A 23,020-nucleotide genomic window follows, 5' to 3' on the forward strand; every position below is an offset into this window, starting at 1 on the left:
TCGCGGACCCGGTAAGGAACGGGTTAACAAACAGGATCGAACCGGAGAAATCCGTTGAACTGAAGCGGAAAATTCGTGTGAACTATCTGCGAGTATATTCATTTCTGTCGCTGGATATTTATAATGATTTATTTGATCGTGTAGATGCCTTTTTAATAGTGGAGATGGTCAAAGTAAGGAAAACGGAAAGCAGAAAATGTTCGCAAATTAATTTATTTCTACTACAGTGATTTCCCCGTATATGCCGCCAAGGCCTGGATGATAAACGTCGCGCATTATCCCCACTACCGCGGGGTATACCCGTGAGGCGCCACGAAGCTCGAGAAACCTCGGACGTCGAAGAGTGTAAACGTAACAGGGCTCGGGTATGTCTCCTGGACGACACATGACCAGTATTTATACTTGAAGCAGCGTGGGCCCACACATAGCGCCAGAAGGAGGAGGGAGAGGCTGTGCTTCTAAGTATAATTTATAGGTTTCATTGCGGCGAAGGCCCCACTATCAATATTTTGGTGGAGGGAATTTTCACACCCACGAGGTCTCTTTATTACCTGTATTATTACCTCTTATCTCAGCGGCTAATTGAAGTTGTTGTAACGACATCGTACATGTTTCACATACTCCAATATTTATTTTTTTTTTGCGTTTTACATCTATATCTTCCAGACGAGGTCGCTCCGGATTAAGCAAACTATGATCTTCGGGTGATGAGAGAATGGCACTCGTGATTGTCCCGCATCTTCCAGAGGATCTTCGCGAGCACGACGACTTTCGAGGTCCACGATAGTTATATTTTTATTTGCTTTTCAAGAATATGGAAAACCGCGATCGCAATGCAATTGGACACAATCCAGGAATTGTAACGACATTTTGGCAGATCGGGAGACTCGAAGGCAGAAACTCAGGCCAGTTATTCGTCAAGACTGTCGCCAAAGCGAAAATATTTCCTTGATGTAGTCATTTATAACGCGCGTGTTGCCGCTTATAATAGGAGAATTGAAGCGGGAATGTTGTACTTATTTTGTTCAACGTCCCATCGACAATGGAAGCTAACACAGATCACAGAATTTGTAAGTTTATGAACGGGAAACGCTAGAAAACGTCTTTTGATTCGTTCGATTGCACAACGACCCAACGGTAGAACCCAATTTATTATTTTGAGTATCCACGAATGACTGGTTTATTGATTCTTGTAATTATTTTACTTATACTGATAATAATTATAGAAACGAATAGATGTAGTAGAACTGTTGAGAGTCTCTCCGATCCGCCAATATATTGTATCTCCGTTGTAAATATCCATTATCAAAATCGCATAATCGATTTCATAATTATCTTCCAGTTGTTGAGCTGTAAAATCAAATCTTCGACCCGCGTGACTGCTTTCCTCGATGGAATTCGTTGAGAACCGTTCCGTAATTATTTCGTCGCGATAAAAATTTCAATTAAATCGCGGTCAAAACCATTTACAATGATTTTTGAGCACACTGTCGGAAATGATCGTTTCAAAAATTTAAAAAATTGTGTGATATCTTCAAGGTGGTATTAATTTCAGAATGAATGAAAGGATCTTGTCCAAATTGGTACTCCAAAGAACGATTTTCGGGTGATAACGAACTGGAGCAACAAAACGAAAGATTTCGATTATTTCTCGGGATTCAATCGCAATCCTTAGAAACAATTATTTACACATACAACAGAACTGTATTAATCGGTCTATATTTTCAATGTTACCACAATATGGAAATTCTCAGTTTAGTAACAACGTCCGCAGATTATGACGGTATTAAAAAATAAACTATCCAAATTTTACTATGAACTAGGGTAAGGGAGCCAATTACTGTGGCGGTACCCATTGCTGTGCCAATATTAATTGTACTTATTTTTAAAGCGTAATGAATATTAAAAGAGCAATATATAAAGTATATATTTGCTGATTTTAATGAAAAAATGTAATATCTATTTTTCAATATTCATTATGCTTTAAAAATAAGTGTAATTAATATAGGCACAGTAATTGAGTCTCTTACCCTTCAAGTCAGTTAACTATAAAATATTGAAGTATATTTGTATAATTTGCCGACGGCCATTGAAAATTGAATATTTATATTGCAGTTTTAAATTAATGTAGATTCAGTTAGTCTACAGCAGACAATGGTGAACTGCAATCTTATTTATTGTTGTTAGATATTTCAAGATATGGTACTTCACCTTGCAGTATACGGCTCACAGCCTCTTCGAGATTGCCATTAGCATCCTTCAGGATCACGTACATGTAAGTCAGCATATCCCAAGGACAGCGGAAAAGTTCCATAAGCTTGATGGTGTACAATAGTAGAAATTCTGCATTACCACCTGTTAATATAACAAACAGAAAATATCGATTAAAACGATAATCAACCACAGATTTACCATGAATCTTAAAACTAACGTCCTTGAACTTTTCAAAGTACCGGTTTATCGGTTATTCGGTGTTTCATTCCGCTGCAATTTCGCGTAATAAATAATTAAAGAAAAATAATTATTTAACCAGTTATTGCCTTTCCTTGTTGAAATTTCCCTGCGTGTTTCTATCGGGCATTGGACTTGTAAACTGCGGTTCATAGATAATTCATGTATAATAATACCATTCATTTACCTAACATTATTTCTAGACTGATGACCCCATGATACTAGCATATGTATATGTAACCAGAATCATGCCAAATTCACATTTCTCCTAACAATTTCCGACTGTTCCGAGTTTATTATCTTCATCAAAACGTGTTTCATTCCCTGGGCGGATTAAAAAAATTGTAAACCGATTTAGAACGATAATGACATTAATTTAAGGTACACGCAAAATTTATTCATAATGCTAAGGATATTATAATTATATGTAAATATCTTAATTTTTGCATGGAGAAACGAGACAATAACAATAATGTCGTATTATGTTTAGTGATATTTCTGTTCCGCCATTTGCAACTGAATTGGATTTTCTCCTAACTTTCTAGCACCTGTCATAATTCATGGCCGACGTTGGATTGAGTGTAGCCGGTAAGGGAAGTAACATTTCTCTGCGTTGTATTATTCACGGATATAGCGTGTTTAGGCATATATTCACCGAAGTTGTAAATGGCAAAAGCAACCGTTAGTCCAACTATTCTATAATATTCATAGCAATTTATGCTTGTACGACAACTTTACCCTTATTTTCACGACTTGCTCTATTTGCAGAACAAACCAACACCAGTTCAGTCGGGAAAATGGCGAACGACGTCCACGTTTCCTTCCAAGAGTTAATACTAGCACTACCAAACACTGAACAACTTAGTCGAGACGATCTTTTGCACGATCTTCTTTATAATACACGTCTGAATAAATGTATCCAGTAAGTATCCACAAAAGGATCATTGCAATCTCAATAACCGATTGAATCTCAATGACTGACAACTCATTTGGCCAGGTTTCGACGATTTTATTGTACATATGTTTCCCATCCTTCTTCGAGCTTAACGTTGATCTTCCTATTGAACTAAATATGAATAACCAACGAAAAAATTCGAATTTAGGTAGAGTGTATCTTATTTTGTCGTTGAGCTATCTCCCGAAAACCGAGAGTTTCTCTTACATAATCCTATTGTTGCTACATTGCGTAAAACTACTCCCAGTAGCACAAATCGTGGTCGTCACTGGAATGCGGATTTTCTGGATTTATGGCAAAAATGAGTAGCCGAGTGAAATGTGTATTTGGCTCCAATCTGTTGCAATTAACGCGGTCAATTTTTATGTTGAATACCGATCCGCAGTCGTCATAGTGACGCTGGTATTTAGCGAACGTGTTAATCGAGCGGAGCTCGCGAGGGTATCGCGAACCGCTTGCGTCTGCGAACCGAGGAATCCGTTCCGGGAGAGACACTTCCTGTGGGGCAGGTGTAAAGGGCCGTTCGTGGTCGACGGAATCCGGATTGATCGCAAAATAATCGATGGTTAATAGTTATTATTGGCTGACACCTCTGCGCCGGAAAGGGTTGACGGTGGTTGGTTGGTTCAGAGGGCGAGGAGCCTCGTGAACACCCGCGATAGTGTTCACAATCCGCCGCGTGCGCAGGGACAATATTATCCCGGCGGGTAGACGACATGATATATTGAACATTAATGCAACCAATAGTAGCGCGTCCGCTCGGTGCAGCTCCGCCTATAAGAGAACTTCTGGATGGTTTTTAAAAGGCGGAAATAACTTTCCCCTTCCTTCTCCCTTGCACAGTTCGCACATTCCCAGTGTTGCTTCGACAAAGAGGGACGGTAGGAGGGGGAGAGAGAGAGAGCGAGAGCGAGAGAGAGAGAGAGAGAGAGAGAAAAAGACAGAAGAAGGGGTAAAGAGGGAGAGGGAGAGAGAAAGTCTCCCTCTCCCGTAGCCACCCCTCTACCATCCTATCGAATAGACAACACGACGCAGAGAGCAGGTGCCGTCGTGACGCCCGGCGTTGGTTCCCTCCTTTTCCATGTGCAGGTGAACCCGGCCAACCACGTGCTTCGCTCGGTACATGCGCGTGTGCCTTGTTCTCTCTCTAGCAACCGCTGTCCATGAGAATGAGCAAAACGCTCGTGCTCGGCTCACATCGCAGGAAAGGAGAGAGAACAACGGAGAGTGGGAGAGAACGAAACTCAACGGAGAGAGAACGCGACAAAGTGGAGGGGCTAGCCTTCTGGCCGAGGGAGGTCTCCTTCAGGGGCTTGGAGAAGGAAAGACGAAGGGACCTAGGTCGCTCCTTTCGATGCCATCCTGTCCTCTCCGGTCGTTGACGGTTCCGTTCGCCGTTCTGTTCTCTCTTTCTCTCTCTCTCTCTCTCTCTCTCTCTCTCTCTCTCTCTCTCTCTCTCTCTCTCTTCATTTCTTTGTCTCCTCTCTTTAGGAATCGTCTCCCTCGACCCTGTCGATCTCTCTCTCTCTCTCTCTCTCTTTCCCTGTCTGTTCGTACTCTCTTTCTCGCTCTGTCTTCATCGAAGCAACTGTGTCTCTGTTGTTGTATATGTATACCCGGTATTCTTTCTTCCACGCGTTCTTCGGCGAACCTTTCACTGTTCGCCGCCATTTTGTCCGTGACGTCAACGACGCGCGGTCTCTGTAAAGCAACCTATAGACGCTGAAACATGTTGCGATGCCATGCATCGGGTCCTAAGTCGAGCGATGCTTCTTGCAGCGTGATGCGCGAATTTGAGGACTGCATCGGCTCCGGTGTGGAGGGTAATTTATTTGTAGGGATCGAGCCTTGGTTGCAGGGTTGTTTTCGGATTTTCTAGAAAATTCGGATTTTTTAAAAAGTAGAATGAAAAAGTCCGGTCCTACCCAACAGTCAACCTTCCTGAAAACATGTTGCGTCAAAATATGTATAAACAATTACTGAAAAATTCTTTTGTCTTTCAACGAGCAGAATAGTCAGCTTATTCCTCACTTCCAATGTGTAGCTTCGTATCCCCATACAAAACATACAGAAAATGGCATATTAATAATAACAACGTTGTTTGTTACTGGGACAATTACCCCATTTGTATCGAAGAAGGAGATCAACGTTGAGCTCGAAGTAGTAGCCATTTTGGGGAACCGTGTGCCAATGTTGATGTCTTGCGTTCAACCGAGAAGAATCAGCAAAGCCTTTTATACATGTTGAAACGAGTTGGCATCTAGGTTTCATGTTGCAACGTGCGTAATTTGTGATCAAACGCATCTTGCATCGTTGCAGAAATCGCAATTCCGTATTAGATCCGACGTAGAGGAGCAGTTTGCGAGAAATCGTCGCCGCTGCCGTTAATAGTTAATCGCCGTGGAATTTTGCTCACCGATTCAGGAGAAATTGCGGTAATAAATATGAAATGTTGGTAACTCTTTCTTGCAGCTAAAGACCTCACAGCGCCTTTCTTCCGCGCAAACTGCATCTTTCGTCGCTGTATTTTGTTTTCCAATGCTTCGGCGAACTTTATCCATTAGATAATGAAAAGCGGAGTGATCCATGCGAAAATAATATCTGTGATCGTTAGGCTTACTCGCTTTCAGCTATATCAATAACGCGGAATTAGGAAATTTGTTTCACTGGACGAATCATCTTCTTATCTGTTTCTTTTCAATTCTCTGGTCTGTTTCTTTTAGCTTTTCACTTGTTGCAATTAATGTACTTTCAATGTTGGTATCTCATGGCTAGACCGCGGATTTTATACATTTTTGACAAGAACGAGCGGATGCAATTTGAAGCAGTAAACAGATTAAAAGAATTCAAGAACGTTAGTGTATCAGATTCAGCCTATTAAAATTATAAAAGGAAGAACGAAACTTTCATTTCGCTCCTGTTTGTTGCAATTGATACGAATCATTTTTATTCCGTATACAGTGCCGCGATATGCTCATGGCAAATTGAGAATTGTGACGAAATGGCAATATGTAATAGGACTTTTTAAATGATAAAACACATTTTCTTTACTCGTTTTAGTTTTGTGAATTCCCTGATCTCGATGCCTCCGTAACGCGCAAAAATTTGGTTCACCCTGTATGCTGATAATTTGGAAACATCTGCCACATTAACGCGTTGATAGCGTCGTTTAGCCGCGACGACTACGGTCTTTCATCACGCATTAAAAAAGAGTAAGATCAATTTTATGCACGTTGTTATACGACACGTTAATTGCAGCGTCACCTGCGCATAAGCGATGCAACGATTTGTCCACATTTAGAACATAATTTTTCTGACGACACGTTGCACATACCAAATTCGGTTGCGAGCTGCGAAACACATGGAAGAGTAATTTTATCTTTATATGTAGGAATCATAATAGAATCTTTCAGGTATATTCGAGGTTTTGTAAGTTTAATAAAATTTTGTAGTCGAAAGATCTATAACTCTTTGTTATGTTTCTCGATATTTTACCAGAAACCAGCAGCCAATCGTTTTAACTGATCCGCCAGTTCTAGAGTTAATAAAATAATGTAACAGATGCGCGAAGATAAATGCTACTTGACAAGATTCCGTTCTTGAGTTATGGCTTTCGCGTCTTGCCAAACGTTCTGTTGGCCCTCTATCACCTGGAATAGCTTGGTAGTAAACTTTTGAATATATTGTGCTGAAATATTTAGCTCAATGTGTAAACAGAAATTTGTCGCATTATTTCACTCAACCCTCGCTTCTGCATGCGGGAGCAAATAGAAATTACACGGAAACATTTATTAAATGTCGAAAGTCAATAACGTAAAGTAAGTCTATGCTACACTATAATCCTCGCGATCATTATTTTAGCAGTGAATAAACCAACAGAAAATTCAAACACTTTTAACTGAATTTTACAACGTGCCAACAACTCAAAATTTTCTAGTCCGTAATGAATATTTACGATCTCCGGATATTCCTTCGAGCCAGTGATCCATTTTTAATATTATAAAAGGATTGCAGATTGTATGCATAAAAATTGAGAATATCAATGCATTATTATCAGATTGTTAAAATTATTGAACGAGCAAAGAAATTTCTGTTCTGCTCCCGTGCCGATCTAATTACAAGTATGATCATATTGCTATACCAAGCAATTGCTCGTGGTCCATTTCAATCTGCATACCTCTAAAAGGACAACTGATCAAATTTAAAGTGATTGGCTCGACAAGCTACTCGTTTCTTACCCACGGTTAGAGCTCAGAAAATGATCGAAAGTTCACGGGTAGTGGCGCAATCCTTGCACAGCACTTGGTCCTTAATTATTCGACAAACGACCATGCTAGTCGTATACTCCCTGCAAAATTTCATTTGCCCGGTTTACTGGCTCGAACACGTTCGAGCGTAACGTACGAATCCTTGTTTACGAACGTGGCCACAGTTTTGAAACAAATTTTCGCGAACATTATGCGATCCGCGACCCAACCTATAATTATGCAAATACGGAGAAAATATCTGGTATATCGGCGATAAACAGTAAATTGAGGAAGAACGTGGAAACGCACGCCGGTTCGGGGATACGTCGTCACGCACTTGAAACATACCTACACCAACCCAGTGGCCCCTCGTAAATTTCGAAGGGGTGGCAGAAAATTACAACTTTTTGCGACACAATTTGAAGAATGTAATTGAAGCTCGGAGAAATTTCGGGACGGAGGAGAGGGGGGTGGGAGAGAGGGGGGAGAGGAGAGGTGTGGAAGAAGATGGCTGGTGGCTTGGAAGCCGAACAGATATGATCGCATCTTCGTATGCAAACCGGCGACCGATCCGTTGCCAGGCCGTTCTGGCCTTCGTCTCGCATTGGTTCTCTGGACCATTCTGCGCCGGCAATTATTGTAATTTTATTGTGAACATCGATATGATCGTATACGAAATGGCTGGTTATCGTGTAAGCCGAGGCCGGCGAAATGACCGCCTTGCAACAGGGCGTGTACCGTTCATGACTTAATTTCGAATGCATAAATGTTTCCCTACGTCTTTCATTAGCAACCCGTGTACTCCGTCGGTGCGAAACGTCCGTGAACCCTCCGACTTCGGTCCCAATGGAGTTCGGGATCGAACACTTCCCAATTTCAAATGTCTTTGAATGATCTAACAAAAGATCAAAAGGTAAAAGCAAAGACTCTCCACGCTTTCAAACGAGCCTAGAATGGATGTCGTACGATTCCTTACGACGAAGATATAACAGGTTAAATCCCAACAATTTTCATACGAAAATTTAGTGCTACTTCAACCCTTTCTGCCCTTCGGATTCGTGACGAACACTTCGGACAAGCTCTACTAAATATTAATATGTTGTCTACGCTTCTCTTTTAGGACGAAATAAAATTCTATTCGCTTGTCGCGAATATTTTGAATCGTTCAGAAAAGCTTCGTTGAGCGAAAAAATGTTCACATTTATGCAACACCTCTTTAATAACATGATAGTTACACATTGGAATAGTTTTCTGTACAATGGACACATAAATTCCATATTTGTGCCGACGTTGTTCGCGAAGGTGTCCTTGTAAAGATCGTAAAAAACGCTATTAAAAACGATTATGGCATGAGTAATGATAATACAGGTTATACATTCATAATTCATACGCAGCAATCGTTTTCGTCGCGAATATCGCAAGCGGTCGGGTCAGTATGAAATACATTTTTGTCTTTATGACTATGAAAACTATGCAAATACGAGGGTCAGTCGAATATAAACTGGGCTTCTATAAACTGGGCTTCTATAAACTGGGCTTCTTTAACTTTGTACTTGAGTTACTTTTTCACAACACTTTTTTAAACAGCAAATATTTTTACATTTTTTACCGTGACCCCGATACGCTCGAGTGCACGAAACGTTTGCATAGTTAACTATTCATTTTAGCACCTTTCGGCGTCAGTTTCTTTAAAACAAAAAAAGGCGCGTCTCTATTTCTAAATAGACTACCTTTAAACAGTAATAATAATAATAATAATAATAATAATAGATATTAGGTGCAGTTAATCTGCATATTATACTTATTGTTGTGAAGTCTGAGGAATAATTTCGCCCCACAAATTCGAGTGACAAACAAATAACTAAACACACGCCTGCTTATCAAAAGAAAAGAAAAAGTTCCAACCGACAAACGTGTTTTAATTTGTCTCCAGTAAGAAATTACACTGTGCATTTCGTAAGGGAGTTCTTCGAGAACTTCTTCACAGATATCGCAAAAAATATTTCAGATTGTTTGCGGTTACTGTCGAAATTAACAATGAGGCCTAATTATCTGTTTCATTCTACCCCGAATGCCCTGCGGCTCCTGTTTTAACAGAATCGATCATTCGCATATTGATCCCTACTTCCACAAGGATGGCTCTTCTCCGGGAAAGTCGTTCAAGAAAAGGTGCCATTGTCTCGCATGTGCATTCTTTACTGCAACAGCACCATCTGCAAGCCGTCAGCGAGTATCGGCGCCGTAAACGAAGGACTCTGTGTCTGCACAGTGTCACGGTTTCCCGTAGCTCGGCCATCCTCGCTTTAGATGGTCCTCGAGATGTTGACGTTGCGAGAGAAAGTTCCCTTTTGTCTCGTTTCCCGTCGTTTCTTGCACTTTGTGTTCCGCGAAATTGTGGCCGTTCAGGAAACAGTCAAAACCCCCAATGCTTGCATTTCGCGCATTGAAACTTGAAAATGCTGCGGGTCAAATGCAACGCAATGCACGTTCACGCGACACACACATTGAGAAACACATACATGAAAAATTAAAGCTTTCTGCTATATTATTTTCCACGTGTCGCAATGTTTTTCCTGCTTCTCAAAATGAATTCAGACCATTTTTATTCAATGTTTATTTTACCTTTTTTAATTCATTAGGAGGTGCCCATAAATAATGTCGTTTTTTCCAGATTGAATGAACATTGCAAAAACAAATTTTTTCACATTTAGTATGCTCATCGCGAACTGAATCTGTGCTAAATCGTAAATAAAATAACATTTCGAGAAAGTATCATACAATGATATTACTTGTGCGCACCCCTTGTACTAATAGGATAAACCCCCAAAATCTGGTGAAAGATCTCTCAGCGAAACACAGTGCCTGTGGGAACATAAACGTTGGCTTTGTCTTCTATGAAAGGACCCCAGTCACTGTATCGACCGTGTCGTTCGTAAACAAATTTCTGAAGCGAACGATAAATAAATATCTGCGGAACAGGAACGTGAAGTGAGAACAAGAATTTCCTGTTGAAATCGATATCAAGAGTTTCGAACGGACGATAAACATCCTCGATGGCTCCAGACCCGAGTTTATAAAACCGTTCCGTGTCAATCGTCGGCTCGAACGCGATAATATTCATTTATCTTATGAAAATACTATAACAACAATTTAGTACACACAGGGACTGATACCACCGTCGTTGTTCCGGAAACGTTCGAATTATTTGAACGACCATCGTAAAAACTCGCGTGGAAAAATTGTCTTCGAAATATTTGCATCGTTTCGAGCACTCGCACACAGTCCCACGCAATCTATTTGCATCCGAGGATTTCAATTAAAAATTTAGCGTACTCCTGCCATGTTAAGTAGCTGATTTTAACGACGAATAATAAAAACTGCGCAAAACGATTATGAAACACGCGATTAAACATTGTTCTATGGCCGAGGAAAACGCGTCGCGCGATTATTCGATGCCATAACCGATGAAATAGCCGGGTAACATTCCTACCGGCGACATGATAACACCAATGAAAGAAGTATTCTCCTTTGATTGCCAGAAGATGGCTAATATCGCGCATTTACTGGCCATTTCGTTGATTAATACAAACTTTCTTCTGGTATTTGCCTGGCCGAGCCGTTGTACTCTGAAAGATCTTAGTTTCTCGGCAGGTTATTTCTTTCACAAAGAAATCTGTAAAAACGCGATCAATCTTTCCTTTTCAACTTTTTCTCCTCTTCCTACCATAATGTCTTCCGTGTCCGTTATTATTTCGCGATACTTTTTACACTCGATTTGCGGACAAATGTATACGTAACATTAAACTTCGTTTATACACTCTCTGACACGTTCTATGGTGCTTCTAAGAAATCTACGTGGCAGAACTAGGCTGTGAATTTTCTTACGTTAAATATCCTTCGCGTTCTTCACGGTGCCTGAGCTTGAATAACTATTTAGGCAACAACGCAGAATGTTATATTATTTAAACTCTATCGCGAGTACAAGAGTCATTATTTCAAAACAATTGACAATCGGGTATTCTATGTCCATAGTAAAGCAGATAATTTATTCTTAATTAGAACAATGATTGGCTTGTTTTCAGAGTATCACGTTTTACGAGAATACTAAAAACAAGCGTTGTATAATTCATTTATTAAACAAGCGCGTTACATAATGAAGGACTATCAGTTAGCGGCAGAACGATCGGAAAAATGATTGAAAACAATAGCGACGACATAATTAACTAAATGAATTATTTAGAAACGAAATCGTTCGCAGACTTTTTACTTCAACACGCCTCGCGTTATTTGTTTGAGAACCGCACGAACACAGCTCGTCGTCCGACAGTATCAAACAGCTTCAATCAAATAATTTACCGTAATTAAAATTTGCGATGTCCATCAGGATATTTTTTGTTCATCTTTCCGGCGTGACGTTCCGATATCCGCCCACGTGTCAGCTCGGCACGTGTGTACACAGTGCAGCGTCACGTGTAGCCGCATCGATGATCATGACGATACCGGCGACCTCGGTATCATGCAATCTTGCAAAGAAACTTAGTCACGAATTGCAACTTTACGTGGCTACATATTCGTCCTCATAAATGTGCATACTGTATCATTACGTAAGCGTGACTCATTTTCAGCGTTGGTGATCTATCTCAATTTGCCGTACCTCACCTGGACACGATGATTATGCCTCGTAGAGGCGGTGCGCGCGCGCACAGACCCAGGGCGATTATCATTGGTACGAACCGAAGTAGTTCATCTGATAATTGCACTGCATAATTGATTTTCACTATCCGACGGGCCATCGGGCACGAGACTGCGGATACTTATGTACTGCACTTTCGACCTGTCTTGCACCGATTCACAGTGATTCGACTACTCTTGGCGCTAGCTGGACAAAATTATTTTTCCCTTTCGGCTTATTTGGGATTTTGACTGTTAGAACACCTTGAAATACCTGGCATATTTTGGATAATATTGCGATAATAATTATCATATTTTCATATTTTCGTATTTCATATTTTCATATTTCATATTTCATATTTTCATATTTCATATTTTCATATTTCATATTTCATATTTTCATATTTCATATTTTCATATTTCATACTTTTATATTTTATATTTTCGTATTTCATATTTTCATATTTCATATTTCATATTTACATATTTCATTTTCATATCTCATTTTCATATTTTATAATATTCTTCCATTTCTAAACTCCCCAATGATTTTTTTAATCGCCCAAGCACGTCTTTAAAACGTTTTGAAAAAATGAACAGACTGAAGGCTGCAGTGAGTACATTTTTCAAGCACTTGAAAAGAATGTACATTTTAATGGAACAAGATTTCCCTTAATGAATGATCAAGCGAATGTCAAGCGCGCAATCGTGTGTTTCGATCTATTAGTTTTACACGCGATATTGTATACAATGAATTAATCGGTTTGATTGCTTTATCGCTCGTTGCATTCTTGGAATTTGTTTCGTTAGACGGAAGTGTTGTAGGTGACGCGAGAACGCTTCACTAATTGTAAGACGCGTCGAAAGATATGTATATGCGAAGCAGCTTGCGTGTGTCTATGGCCATCGGGGTTGGTGAAAGATGAGCCATCGGGGTATCTGATAACACAAACATTGATAAGAGCTGGTGTACCAGGAAATTGATTAACGCTTCGAATCCCTCGTACTGATTTCGAACGAACCGTGAAATATGAAACGGCTGGGGTTGATAATGCATTGTGCGTATCTTTGTGTTGGATTCGTGTCGTGGGCCGTTCTCACAATCGCCGAACTTGCATTCTGAGGAGCTCAAAAACATGATTTTCATTGGAAAACCTCGTCATGATCGATGGCGGTGTTAAGTCATTGCAAGTATGATACAAAAAATAATGAATAAAACAAAAAGAATTATGAATAAATAAAATTTGTCAAGTAATACTGATTTTCCTCCCACTTTTTCGAAAAATCGACCACCGTGCGTCGCGTCGTTCGACGATCCGAACTCATCGTGCAGAAAGGACGAGACCGAAGATCAGGCATAACAAATCTTATCAGATTTCGCATGGTCACATATCTTACGAGTTCGCATCGCGATCGTGGAATGTCGCACCGACATCCGTGATTCCTTCCATTTCCATCGTTCGGCCGATTTTATTGTCGTACACCTGGCGCTGAAACTGCGTACGTATATGCACCAGGTATATCGAGCACATCAGAGAAACAGGCAATACATACACGGTGAAATATAAAGAAAGAACGACTCCGGTGACGAAAACCTCTGACACGATTCCGTGTACTGAGAAACGCGGTCAAAGCTACGGACCACCGAAATTTGTTTCAAGTTGGCGTTCGTAAACCGCGAAGAATAAAATGTCCACCGAAATTTATAACGTCAACTGATATCCGGGAACCTGGAATCCGAAGATAAAAGAAAACCTGACTGACAAGACATGTACTCGACGATCAACATCAAACGATGTCTTTGCAATACATTATCTTGTTAAAATCTTCTAGTCCAAAGGAACACGGACAATGCTTTTATTGAAACAAATATTGTTGTCTCAGTAATAGAATTCGATAAAAGTTCTGCTGCACAAGTATACTACATCTGAAAAAGTAGAAAACGAGTGGAAGGATCACATGCAATTATTCATTGATTTTAAACAATCAACACTCTGGAATTGCCAGACGGTTCAAAATAACTTGTTTCCGATTTGATCTTCTACGATTATTGAAATTATAAAAATGTTTCCACGAGCCTTTTTTAATAAGCGTATATTGTGATAAAAATCGTACGAAATCTGGACAAATACAATTTTATCAATGTTATCAAGTAGTATGTATCAGTTACGTGAATTATCAGGGAAAGGAAGAGACGCAAATAATTTTTATTTTGCTTGAACATTAAGCAAGTCTAGTTACGAATAACGAATGATATTTTACTGTTTCTAGTGATTCAACGTTCAAATAGGAGTATGTCGAAAAACACGTTCGAAACGACAGGGAGATATCGGACGGTCGCCGAACGTCATCGGAAACATCGAGAGGGAGTCAATTTTGCTTGGAAACACAAATTCAGGAATTTCCCACCTGACGACCCCAGCGAGAATCTCACGTTACATAGGGGATCCTGTGCACCCGCCCAACCCTAACTTTTCGACCGCTGTCCACGGTGTATCGCGACAGAGCGCTTTCACGAGGGACGAGTCCGTGACGAGCTTTGTAGCAATGATACCGTTGTGCCACTGCGTAATCGAAACCCCTAACCGTGATGTTGGCCAGGGGTCTGTTCCAATGACAAGAGGCAGGTATCATTTGCAACGCTGCTCTTACGCGGTGCAGCGAGAACTATGGAATTCGCGACTGACCGAAACCGTCTGGGTGCTTTTAGCATGCTCGCCATCGAAGGCGCGGTCGAAAGTACTGTTCCGTGTCCTGTCTGCGTAAAATTTAGTAGTAACAATCTTCGGATATACCCTTTTACTTTGTCCAAACTTTAATTATCATTCTTCGTATTGATCAAATTGATTGGTCGACGTTGTTCTTCTCTGTCGATTTACAAACTGGACCTTCGTGCAGAATAAAAATGACCTATGTTAAATGCTACAGATAGAAGGTGCAGATGAATGGATTTCTTCTCTGAATCATTTTAAGAGAACATATCGCAAAGAACGCGATATAAGCATACGTATAAATTTGTTTCGTCTTCTAAGAAATTCTGCGCTACAAAGAAGTTCTTCGAAGTTCACTGAAACCGTAAAATAAATCGCAGGGGTGAAGTTTCGAGAACGAGGGTTGAACTAGTCAATTTGTCATCGAGAAACGAAAGATAGCGTGCACGCGGTGTCCTTTTCGCAGGGAGCGTAGAACGCGACTCGAACGATTCGCGGACACAGGGTGCGCGACAGCAAGTTCGTTGTCTAACGGAAGCCTTTTGCATAGGAATCTCATCTCGACCGGATACAATGATGTTTTGCATGCGCGGCGCGGAGGTGGCCCGAAGTCGCGGGAGCATAACCTGCGATCCGGGCGATCCTCGATGTTTCACTGTTCGTTTCAATAAAAACGGCGTAACCGAAACCCTTCGCGGCGGCTTCCGCCCGACCGTAAAAATAGTCAACGCGAAATCACAATAAGTTTCCAGGCGCGAAGAACCCGAACGAAGGGAACGGCCGTGAACAGCGCGACAGCTTTTACGAGACACGACATTTCAGAAGCAGTAAAACTCTATCCTGTCAAGGCGTTCGCGTCAAATCCTCTCTTTCTCCTCGTGTGCTGCGCCAGCCACGTACACACGAACCCCCTTGGCGTTTCTTGTTCGCGCGAAAAATTTCCACGCGGATATATTGACATGTAATAACGCACACGCGTGTTAACGTCCGGGTAACAGGATTCCTGACGGCCGAGAGACGTTCTTTCATTAGCCGGACACGTTATATTCACCGTCTCAATATAATTAGATGATCGGCTGAGCAAACGTTGAAGACATTTGACACCCGTCGAGAGAGACTCTCTGGGTCTCGCGTATGCGAGATTCGATTTTCGAACTGCTACTTGCGGTTTTCGATCGAATTATTCGAATCGTGCTAGAATATTATTTGTCAATCGTGTGACGAAAACGTTGCCCGTATGATACAAAAGCATCAGTGTAGATAGATTTTCATGTAAAATTCTTGTTCTTATTCTTCTTTTTATGAAATTTATATCCTCAGAAGCGAAGAGACGCAACGTCAACGAACAGTCGACGGAAAATCGTCGAACCTTGTGAACAATAATACTATAACAGACCCGTATCTACCATTTTGACGAATCTCTAACAATTTGCAGACTATTGTTTCAACGATAATACGAATAAAACGACGAGGAACAACTAAGCAGAACACAAAATCGAACAAACAAGTCTGCACAAATACGATAAAGAAAATTTTCGTTCGAAGCGCAGAAACGTTGGGAACGTGAAAGGTTAACGGGGAGCATCGAAATCTGGCGAACAAATAATCCGTTACACACGTATAATCGCACCGGATGATTTTCATTTGTCTGATAGTTTCGTAATAACACTCTACCCGTAGGCAGCACGGAGTCATTAACTATAGCAGCCATAGCAGCGAGGAAGGAAGGTGTGTGCAACGTATCGAGAGCATAAGCAGGCATCGATCGGTTTCCATCAAATAATTCACGCGCGATAGAATGCTTAACAATGAGTAACCATACACCTGCGCGACCGGATTAACGGTCTCTTGAAACGAAAACGATGACGTCACGCGACGCGACGTGGCCTGACGTGACGCGGCGAGATGCGTCGCGACGCAATTCGCGCCAACGCGCCCGCAATCGCGAAAGAGAATACGCTCGCGCACCTACAGGGTGACCGGAAAGTAATGGCTATCCTAACGGTGTCCCCTTACAACACGTCGGACAGTCATTTGCAAAACTGAGCTGCGACGAATTGACACCAGCTCTCCCTTTAGGCCAACGTCCCGGGGTCGTCGAAAGGGTAGCAACCTGAAAAAAAAAATATTCACTGGGACAGGACAGCCTGCACCCTTTGAAGGATCACCCTTCGTAGCTTCAATCGTTTCCTACGTGAAAAGGACTGCTTTTTCAACGTATATGTTCTTGTGGAATATTTTCGACGGAAAAAAGCTCCGAAAAGAATTGCAACGCGAAGAGGGTAAACGTTATTTTTTCGTAAATGTTATTGCTCGTTCGCGAGGTGTGCACTCACTGGGACAGAATAACTCGCATCCGAGTTATTTGGTCCGCGTTCTTTTAGAACATTTTAGCTTCGCAAACTGAAATTAGGCTAACGGGAAGAAAATTTGTGAAAACACCCCCAGCCCGAAGGACTTTCGCGACACCTTGTACGTGTACGCGCGAAACCGGGCGCACAATGCAATCCTACCCAGAGCCCATAAACACCCTCGGCGAGGAGACTGCTCGAGATACCGTGAAGATCGTTGCCCTCCCAGTGCACAGTAGAAGTAGAAAGCCGTAAAGATTTTAGGACTCTTTGGACATGCGATGCTGGCCTGGCAGGGCAACGCTTCGCTTCATGGGAATGAAAATGAAGCGGCCTCTGGCTTGACCGCGTACGCCGCGGTTTTCCGTGCAATCACTTCCTCCCGATATAAGTGTCAACTGCGCCTATAACGCCGCGAAATAGTGCTCGTCACAGCGTGATTATGCCACCCCGTAAATACTGATAGAGCAGCGCCGCGAACCGCCATTATTCGAAACCTAGACAAAGCCAATCTTTTCCTCCGAAGTTATTTATTGTTGAAATGTTTAAACGCAACTTACCGCCTCTACAATTAATAGGAGATACAATTTACACGATTATTTTACACAACAAAATGTACAAAATTAATTTAACTATCTTTCAGTAAATTGTCGGTCTGTGGATGTTACATGGTGACAGCGAGTGTGTTAAAGAGATTTAAAAGAGGAGTATACACTGTGTCTCATTTAACTCTGCCACAAAAAATGTTTCGGGGAGAATGTTGTGGTATTTATATATCGACTCACTATACAGAAGGTAGGTCGTTTCATTTAAAGAAAAAAAAACATTATTGTTCGTAAGATCTCGGAAAATATGTCCTTGAGATGTCCTTCACCTGCACAGACTCATGTCCCCCCAGAAATACGATAACTTTGGAACCATTCTCCTGTATCTGTACAAATAACAAAGTTGTTAGAGGTGGCAAAGTTAAATGAGATACAGCGTATTCCACAATAATAATCATTAGTGTCATAGACGTCCTCCATCCGCTAAAGAACGCTATATTTTAGAGAAGTATGTAGTGAAGGAAAATGTCCAACCCTTTTTGTATTATTTTAAATATGCAACTGGTCACCGCCGGGTCCCTCAGTTTCATAATTACAATAACTGTCAGTCCGTTTGATAGCTCATACGTTACAAATCTAGAGTAATTGGAGTACGGTGGACAGCTACCGTGATCATCAGTGTATCTCGAGTGTCACCTTCCGAGAAACGAACTATATGTGGTAAAAGCACGCAAGAAGGTACACCGGTCATTAGGGATTTCTCTGAAGCACAATACGTTTAAGTATTTATTTAACACGCAGATCCGTTTGCTTTGTTCTTCTTATCCGTCTAGATCCCGAGTGGATTGTTGACCGTACGGCTGGTTAATACGAGAGGCAGTTTTGCCGCCTCGTTTTTATGGGATGTTGTGTGTTCCTCGACGAGAATATGCGGCCATTTAACACTAGATTTTATGCGTGCATCATTCTGCCGGGCCATGATGCCGTTGCTATCTTCCGCGGAGCCTCTTTGACTGAATAGCATCGGTGTTGATTTTCGTGTACTGACATAACGGCGGGTTTACGGCGAACAGAGTTCAACGTTCAGTGATTAACAGAAATAGATCGGAAAAGATGGTCGTGCTCGAGCAAAACAATTGGCATAATAATACAAAACTGGTGAGCGAGCAACGTATCGTCGATGCTGCGAAATTTGGTGGTAATTGTTGCGAATGTGGGAAGTGGTTTTTGTTTGTTAAAAATTGTCCGAGTCAATTGTGAGAAACAATGTCGAGGATAATACAATAACATGATTCGTCCGACAAAAATAATACCCGCATTCGTCCGATGTCTTTGTAGGTTTCTGGTCGACTATGTTTGTGACAAATGCAGTCTAGCGAGTGAAAACATCACGGCCTTACGTTTATTTCGACTTCGGCCGCGTAAGAACAATAGACATTAAAACTGTAACATGCTTGTTTCGGCGCACAGCCTTTTGGCAAGACGTCTGGAGACGTCAACCGTTCGCATATTTTCGAGAGCAGAGCGTAACGAATTGGCTGTGCCCACGGTGAACACGTCCACTTAACAGTGCACCCCTATTTTCGTAAGACACTTCGAGTCAAAGGAGCTATTCGAGATAACTATTCTATTCTATTCTATAACTATTCTATTCCTGATGAACTGTTCTATGTATCAGAAATGTTCCTGTACGCGAATCTGCATTCGCTTAATTCGGGGCTGAACCTTCCCTAATTCCGCAACCAAATTTCCCAAAAAATGATTCCAATTCTCTTACACAACAACTGCAATTTCCATATGAAATGTTGGCTAAAAACTATTGTCTTGTTTACCATAAACAAGCACGGCCAGTAAGATGTTAGCATACATACTAGCAAAACAATTGGTTAGTTTTCTGGGAAAATGATTCAGTACTTCATTCACGACCTCCAACAGCATCTACGGCAATACCTGTTTCCAATAATCTAAATTTTGTATATTGTATAATTTCGGACGTCAAGTCAGTACCAGATAAATATTTGTCCCTTAGATTTTAAGGATCATCGAAAATTGCATAGGTTATAGCAACATTACTGTGCCGTTTCCATTCCGAACAAGACAGGTTGCTTGTTAAATCGCGAAAGTCTTTGATCAGAAAATTTTCTAACGATTTCGCGCGTCGGGAAAACAAATTACAGATTAAAGAAGATGAACGACCGAGAGAGGAGAAAAATGAGAAAGTATAGAGGTTTATGAATGACGTGTAAACGCGAAACTGGCGTCAGCTCAGGGTATTATGTTTTATGACATTCTTGCGCTGGTAGTAGGCTGGTCCACGCAGAGAAGATACCGTGAGGGTGAAAGTGACAGGTCATTTAACCCCGTTGCCTCGTAAAAGAGTCCCGGTTTGAGTCACTAGACTGTGACCAACTTTACTATCCACCCTCGCTTGAGACGGGGTGACCGAACACCCTTGCTCCCTGTCCCCCATGCTCACCTTAAGACCGATGCCACATGGTGGCAAACAGTCGAGAATCTTCATGAAACTCGAGAATCTTGAATCGCTCAACCCCTTCTTAATCGTGGACCAACGATAAATACCGGTTCATTCGAGTATCACCTATAAAATTATTAATTTAATATTCCCGTTCGCCGGCAAAGCTCTTTCGAGCTCGAGCGGTGCAGACTCGAGTCTAAAAAAATTTATAGGCGTTCGCTAAATATTCATTCGACAGCAGACAATGGTATGTGGGCATACTAGACCGCGTTCAGTATTATACACCAGGCAGACCCGCGTTTCGTTCATGTCGCTTCCTACTGACGACTCGCGGAACAATATGGTCATAAACTCTGAGAACGCACGGGGCATGGTCAAGCTAAATCTAAATCGTCTCTGCTAATTCATTTTCATGGTCCTTCTAGGAAACATTGAATTACAACGAAACAATTAAACCTTTTCAAAAAATCGTAAAATATTCTGCGTGCTTAAAATTTATAGATTCGAACGACTCTACAGAGTTTCACCAATTTCTTCAGATTTTTTTCAGAATTTTGCAATTAAACAAGATAATAGCAATTACGGAAAACCCTGATTTTCTTTATCAACCCCATTACTACCCCCCATGTCGACATATAGGGTTGAAAATTGGCACAAAGCATTTTCTTTGGACAGGCTATCGAATGGCCTATTGCAAATTCAATTTGGTTTGGGGGCACTTTTGATCTCCTTATTCGGCTACATCTTTTTATTGAAACTTAAAAGTTCCTTGTTAATCATTAATTTCTAAAAGGCTATTAGATGATCAACCATCAGTAGATGAACTGCTAAGGGACACCTACTTCCAAGCACCCATGCAACTCCAATTTAGCAAATTTTCTAATAAACACGTTCTTACTAAATGCATACATAAGATGTTATTATGCATGATGCTGTAGATCCGACGAGGAAAGAGTCGAAGGTAGCAACGTACCGAGGAAGCCCATCGTTAAAAACACATGTTCACGTCGTTTGCTGATCAACAGCCACTTTTCAGTCGTTTGTAATTCAATTATAGTCTTATCCGCGAACCGGCGTAAAACAGTTGTCCGTAAACTCCCGCGGATAATCGGGGTCGACGCAGACCCCGATTTACAAAATCGTTCAGCAAGATAGATCGTGAAGCAAAACGTATAATCAGCCGATGAACTTCCATCAGCGCAAAGAGGAATCGATTGAGCGTTCGAGTGAAACGGTACCTCATCGAGAATCGAGAATCGAAAGGAAGGACTTCTCGACTATCGCGAAATCCAATTATGTAGTTTCAAAGTTTCGTTCTCAAAGAACCAGTCTGTTTCGCGAACGTTTTCTCGCTGGCATGGTCATAGCCCTCGTATTACCAAGTTGGATTTTAAACTAGTCTTCGCAAATCCCCCCCCCCCCGTATTCCACGACAATTGAATTCGCAATCACAATTTCCTAATATCTGACAAATTGAAGATTTTACTATTTTAGTATTTCTGCAGTATTTAAAATTTTATGAAAATTCTGAAAAACTTTCATCGTTGCAGCAATACTTCAATAACAGACTGTGGGCCATCATGCAAAATAAAAGTTTATCCGCTGGAATTAGCAATGTTCTTCATTGTGCCTGTATTATTCGCGGATACCCACTATGGCCAATCAAATGATTGCAACGGACAGAGACTTTGTGAGTACGACCGTCTTCGTTCAGACACGCGACTTTCTGCGCACGCACACGCCGTTATGATCCTAATCTGGGTTGGCAAACTATATTCTATTTTAAAACGCTGTACCCCGGCATGTTCAAAGCATGTGCGAAAACGATACATCGATGAGTTCAGCTTGACGTTCAAATTGCGAACCGTTCGACCAGCTGTTGTTCGAAATTGCAATTACAAACCACCGAAATTAGCAAAGATTTACTCTGAGACTTACAGTCTCAGACTTCATGTCACCGATCACATCTGAATTCAACGGCACAGCATTGTTATGACCGAAACAATCGATATTTATTTCGAATAACAATTGAGAAAGCCTAAAACGTTCGAACAGTTCTTCGATTTTGCTAGGTAAAGCTGTAACAAATAATTGGTTAAAGGTCTACAATTTTCTTAGCGTTAGATCAAGCGTTTCCGTTATTTCTTTGTTGGCTTTTCAATCCATGAATGCTGTATGCGCATGTACGTTTTTCTCAAGTTTCTAATTGATTTGTGCGACATAGAGACGATCACAGAGTAGAATACAGTGAATTCTCTGTATTTGTCGTCGAGGCATGGCCGATAAATGTCGCGGAATTATCCTCACTACCGCGGGGTATAGCCCGCGAAGGGCCAAGAAGAGACCTCGATCGCCAAGAAGTGTAAGGTCGCGTGGATCAAAGAATCCTCCTGGCCGATATATGCCCGTGGCTGCATATATCGAGTAAACACTGTATACGTTGCCACGTCTCGCGAAATCTTAAACAGGCGTCTAGGGACATTGTCTCCAGCTGGTTTCATCTTCAGTACGTCTATGCTAAATTCAGGGGAAGCTTGTTGTGTGCGAGAGGCTAAACGACAGCACTAAAACACATACTTGAACTGGCATACCTATAAAGCGACGGTGGTTTCC

At 41.3% G+C, this 23,020-nt stretch overlaps 1 protein-coding gene and 1 long non-coding RNA gene across 3 annotated transcripts in view; one reads left to right on the forward strand and one right to left on the reverse strand.

Annotated features, from left to right (window-relative positions):
* LOC143354759 (uncharacterized) overlaps nucleotides 1-23,020 on the reverse strand; it is a 108,710-nt gene that overhangs the window by 65,614 nt on the left and 20,076 nt on the right. Inside the window, exons 4-5 of one of the 2 annotated variants that reach the window (XM_076789059.1) lie at nucleotides 2,212-2,355; nucleotides 198-1,617 (exon numbers count right to left, since the gene is read on the reverse strand). In XM_076789059.1, coding sequence (XP_076645174.1) covers nucleotides 1,535-1,617; nucleotides 2,212-2,355 — 227 coding nt within the window. In that variant the 3' untranslated portion in view covers nucleotides 198-1,534. Of the gene's footprint in view, nucleotides 1-197; nucleotides 1,618-2,211; nucleotides 2,356-23,020 lie in introns of those variants that run through there. The other variant, XM_076789058.1, reaches the window with a different exon arrangement.
* On the forward strand, nucleotides 2,526-3,586 carry LOC143354771 (uncharacterized). Its single transcript, XR_013082375.1, has 2 exons — nucleotides 2,526-3,039; nucleotides 3,220-3,586. It is a non-coding gene; the product is annotated as an uncharacterized LOC143354771 (long non-coding RNA).

The sequence above is a fragment of the Halictus rubicundus genome, chromosome 6 (assembly GCF_050948215.1).
Source record: "Halictus rubicundus isolate RS-2024b chromosome 6, iyHalRubi1_principal, whole genome shotgun sequence".
Taxonomy (NCBI): Eukaryota; Metazoa; Arthropoda; class Insecta; order Hymenoptera; family Halictidae; genus Halictus; species Halictus rubicundus.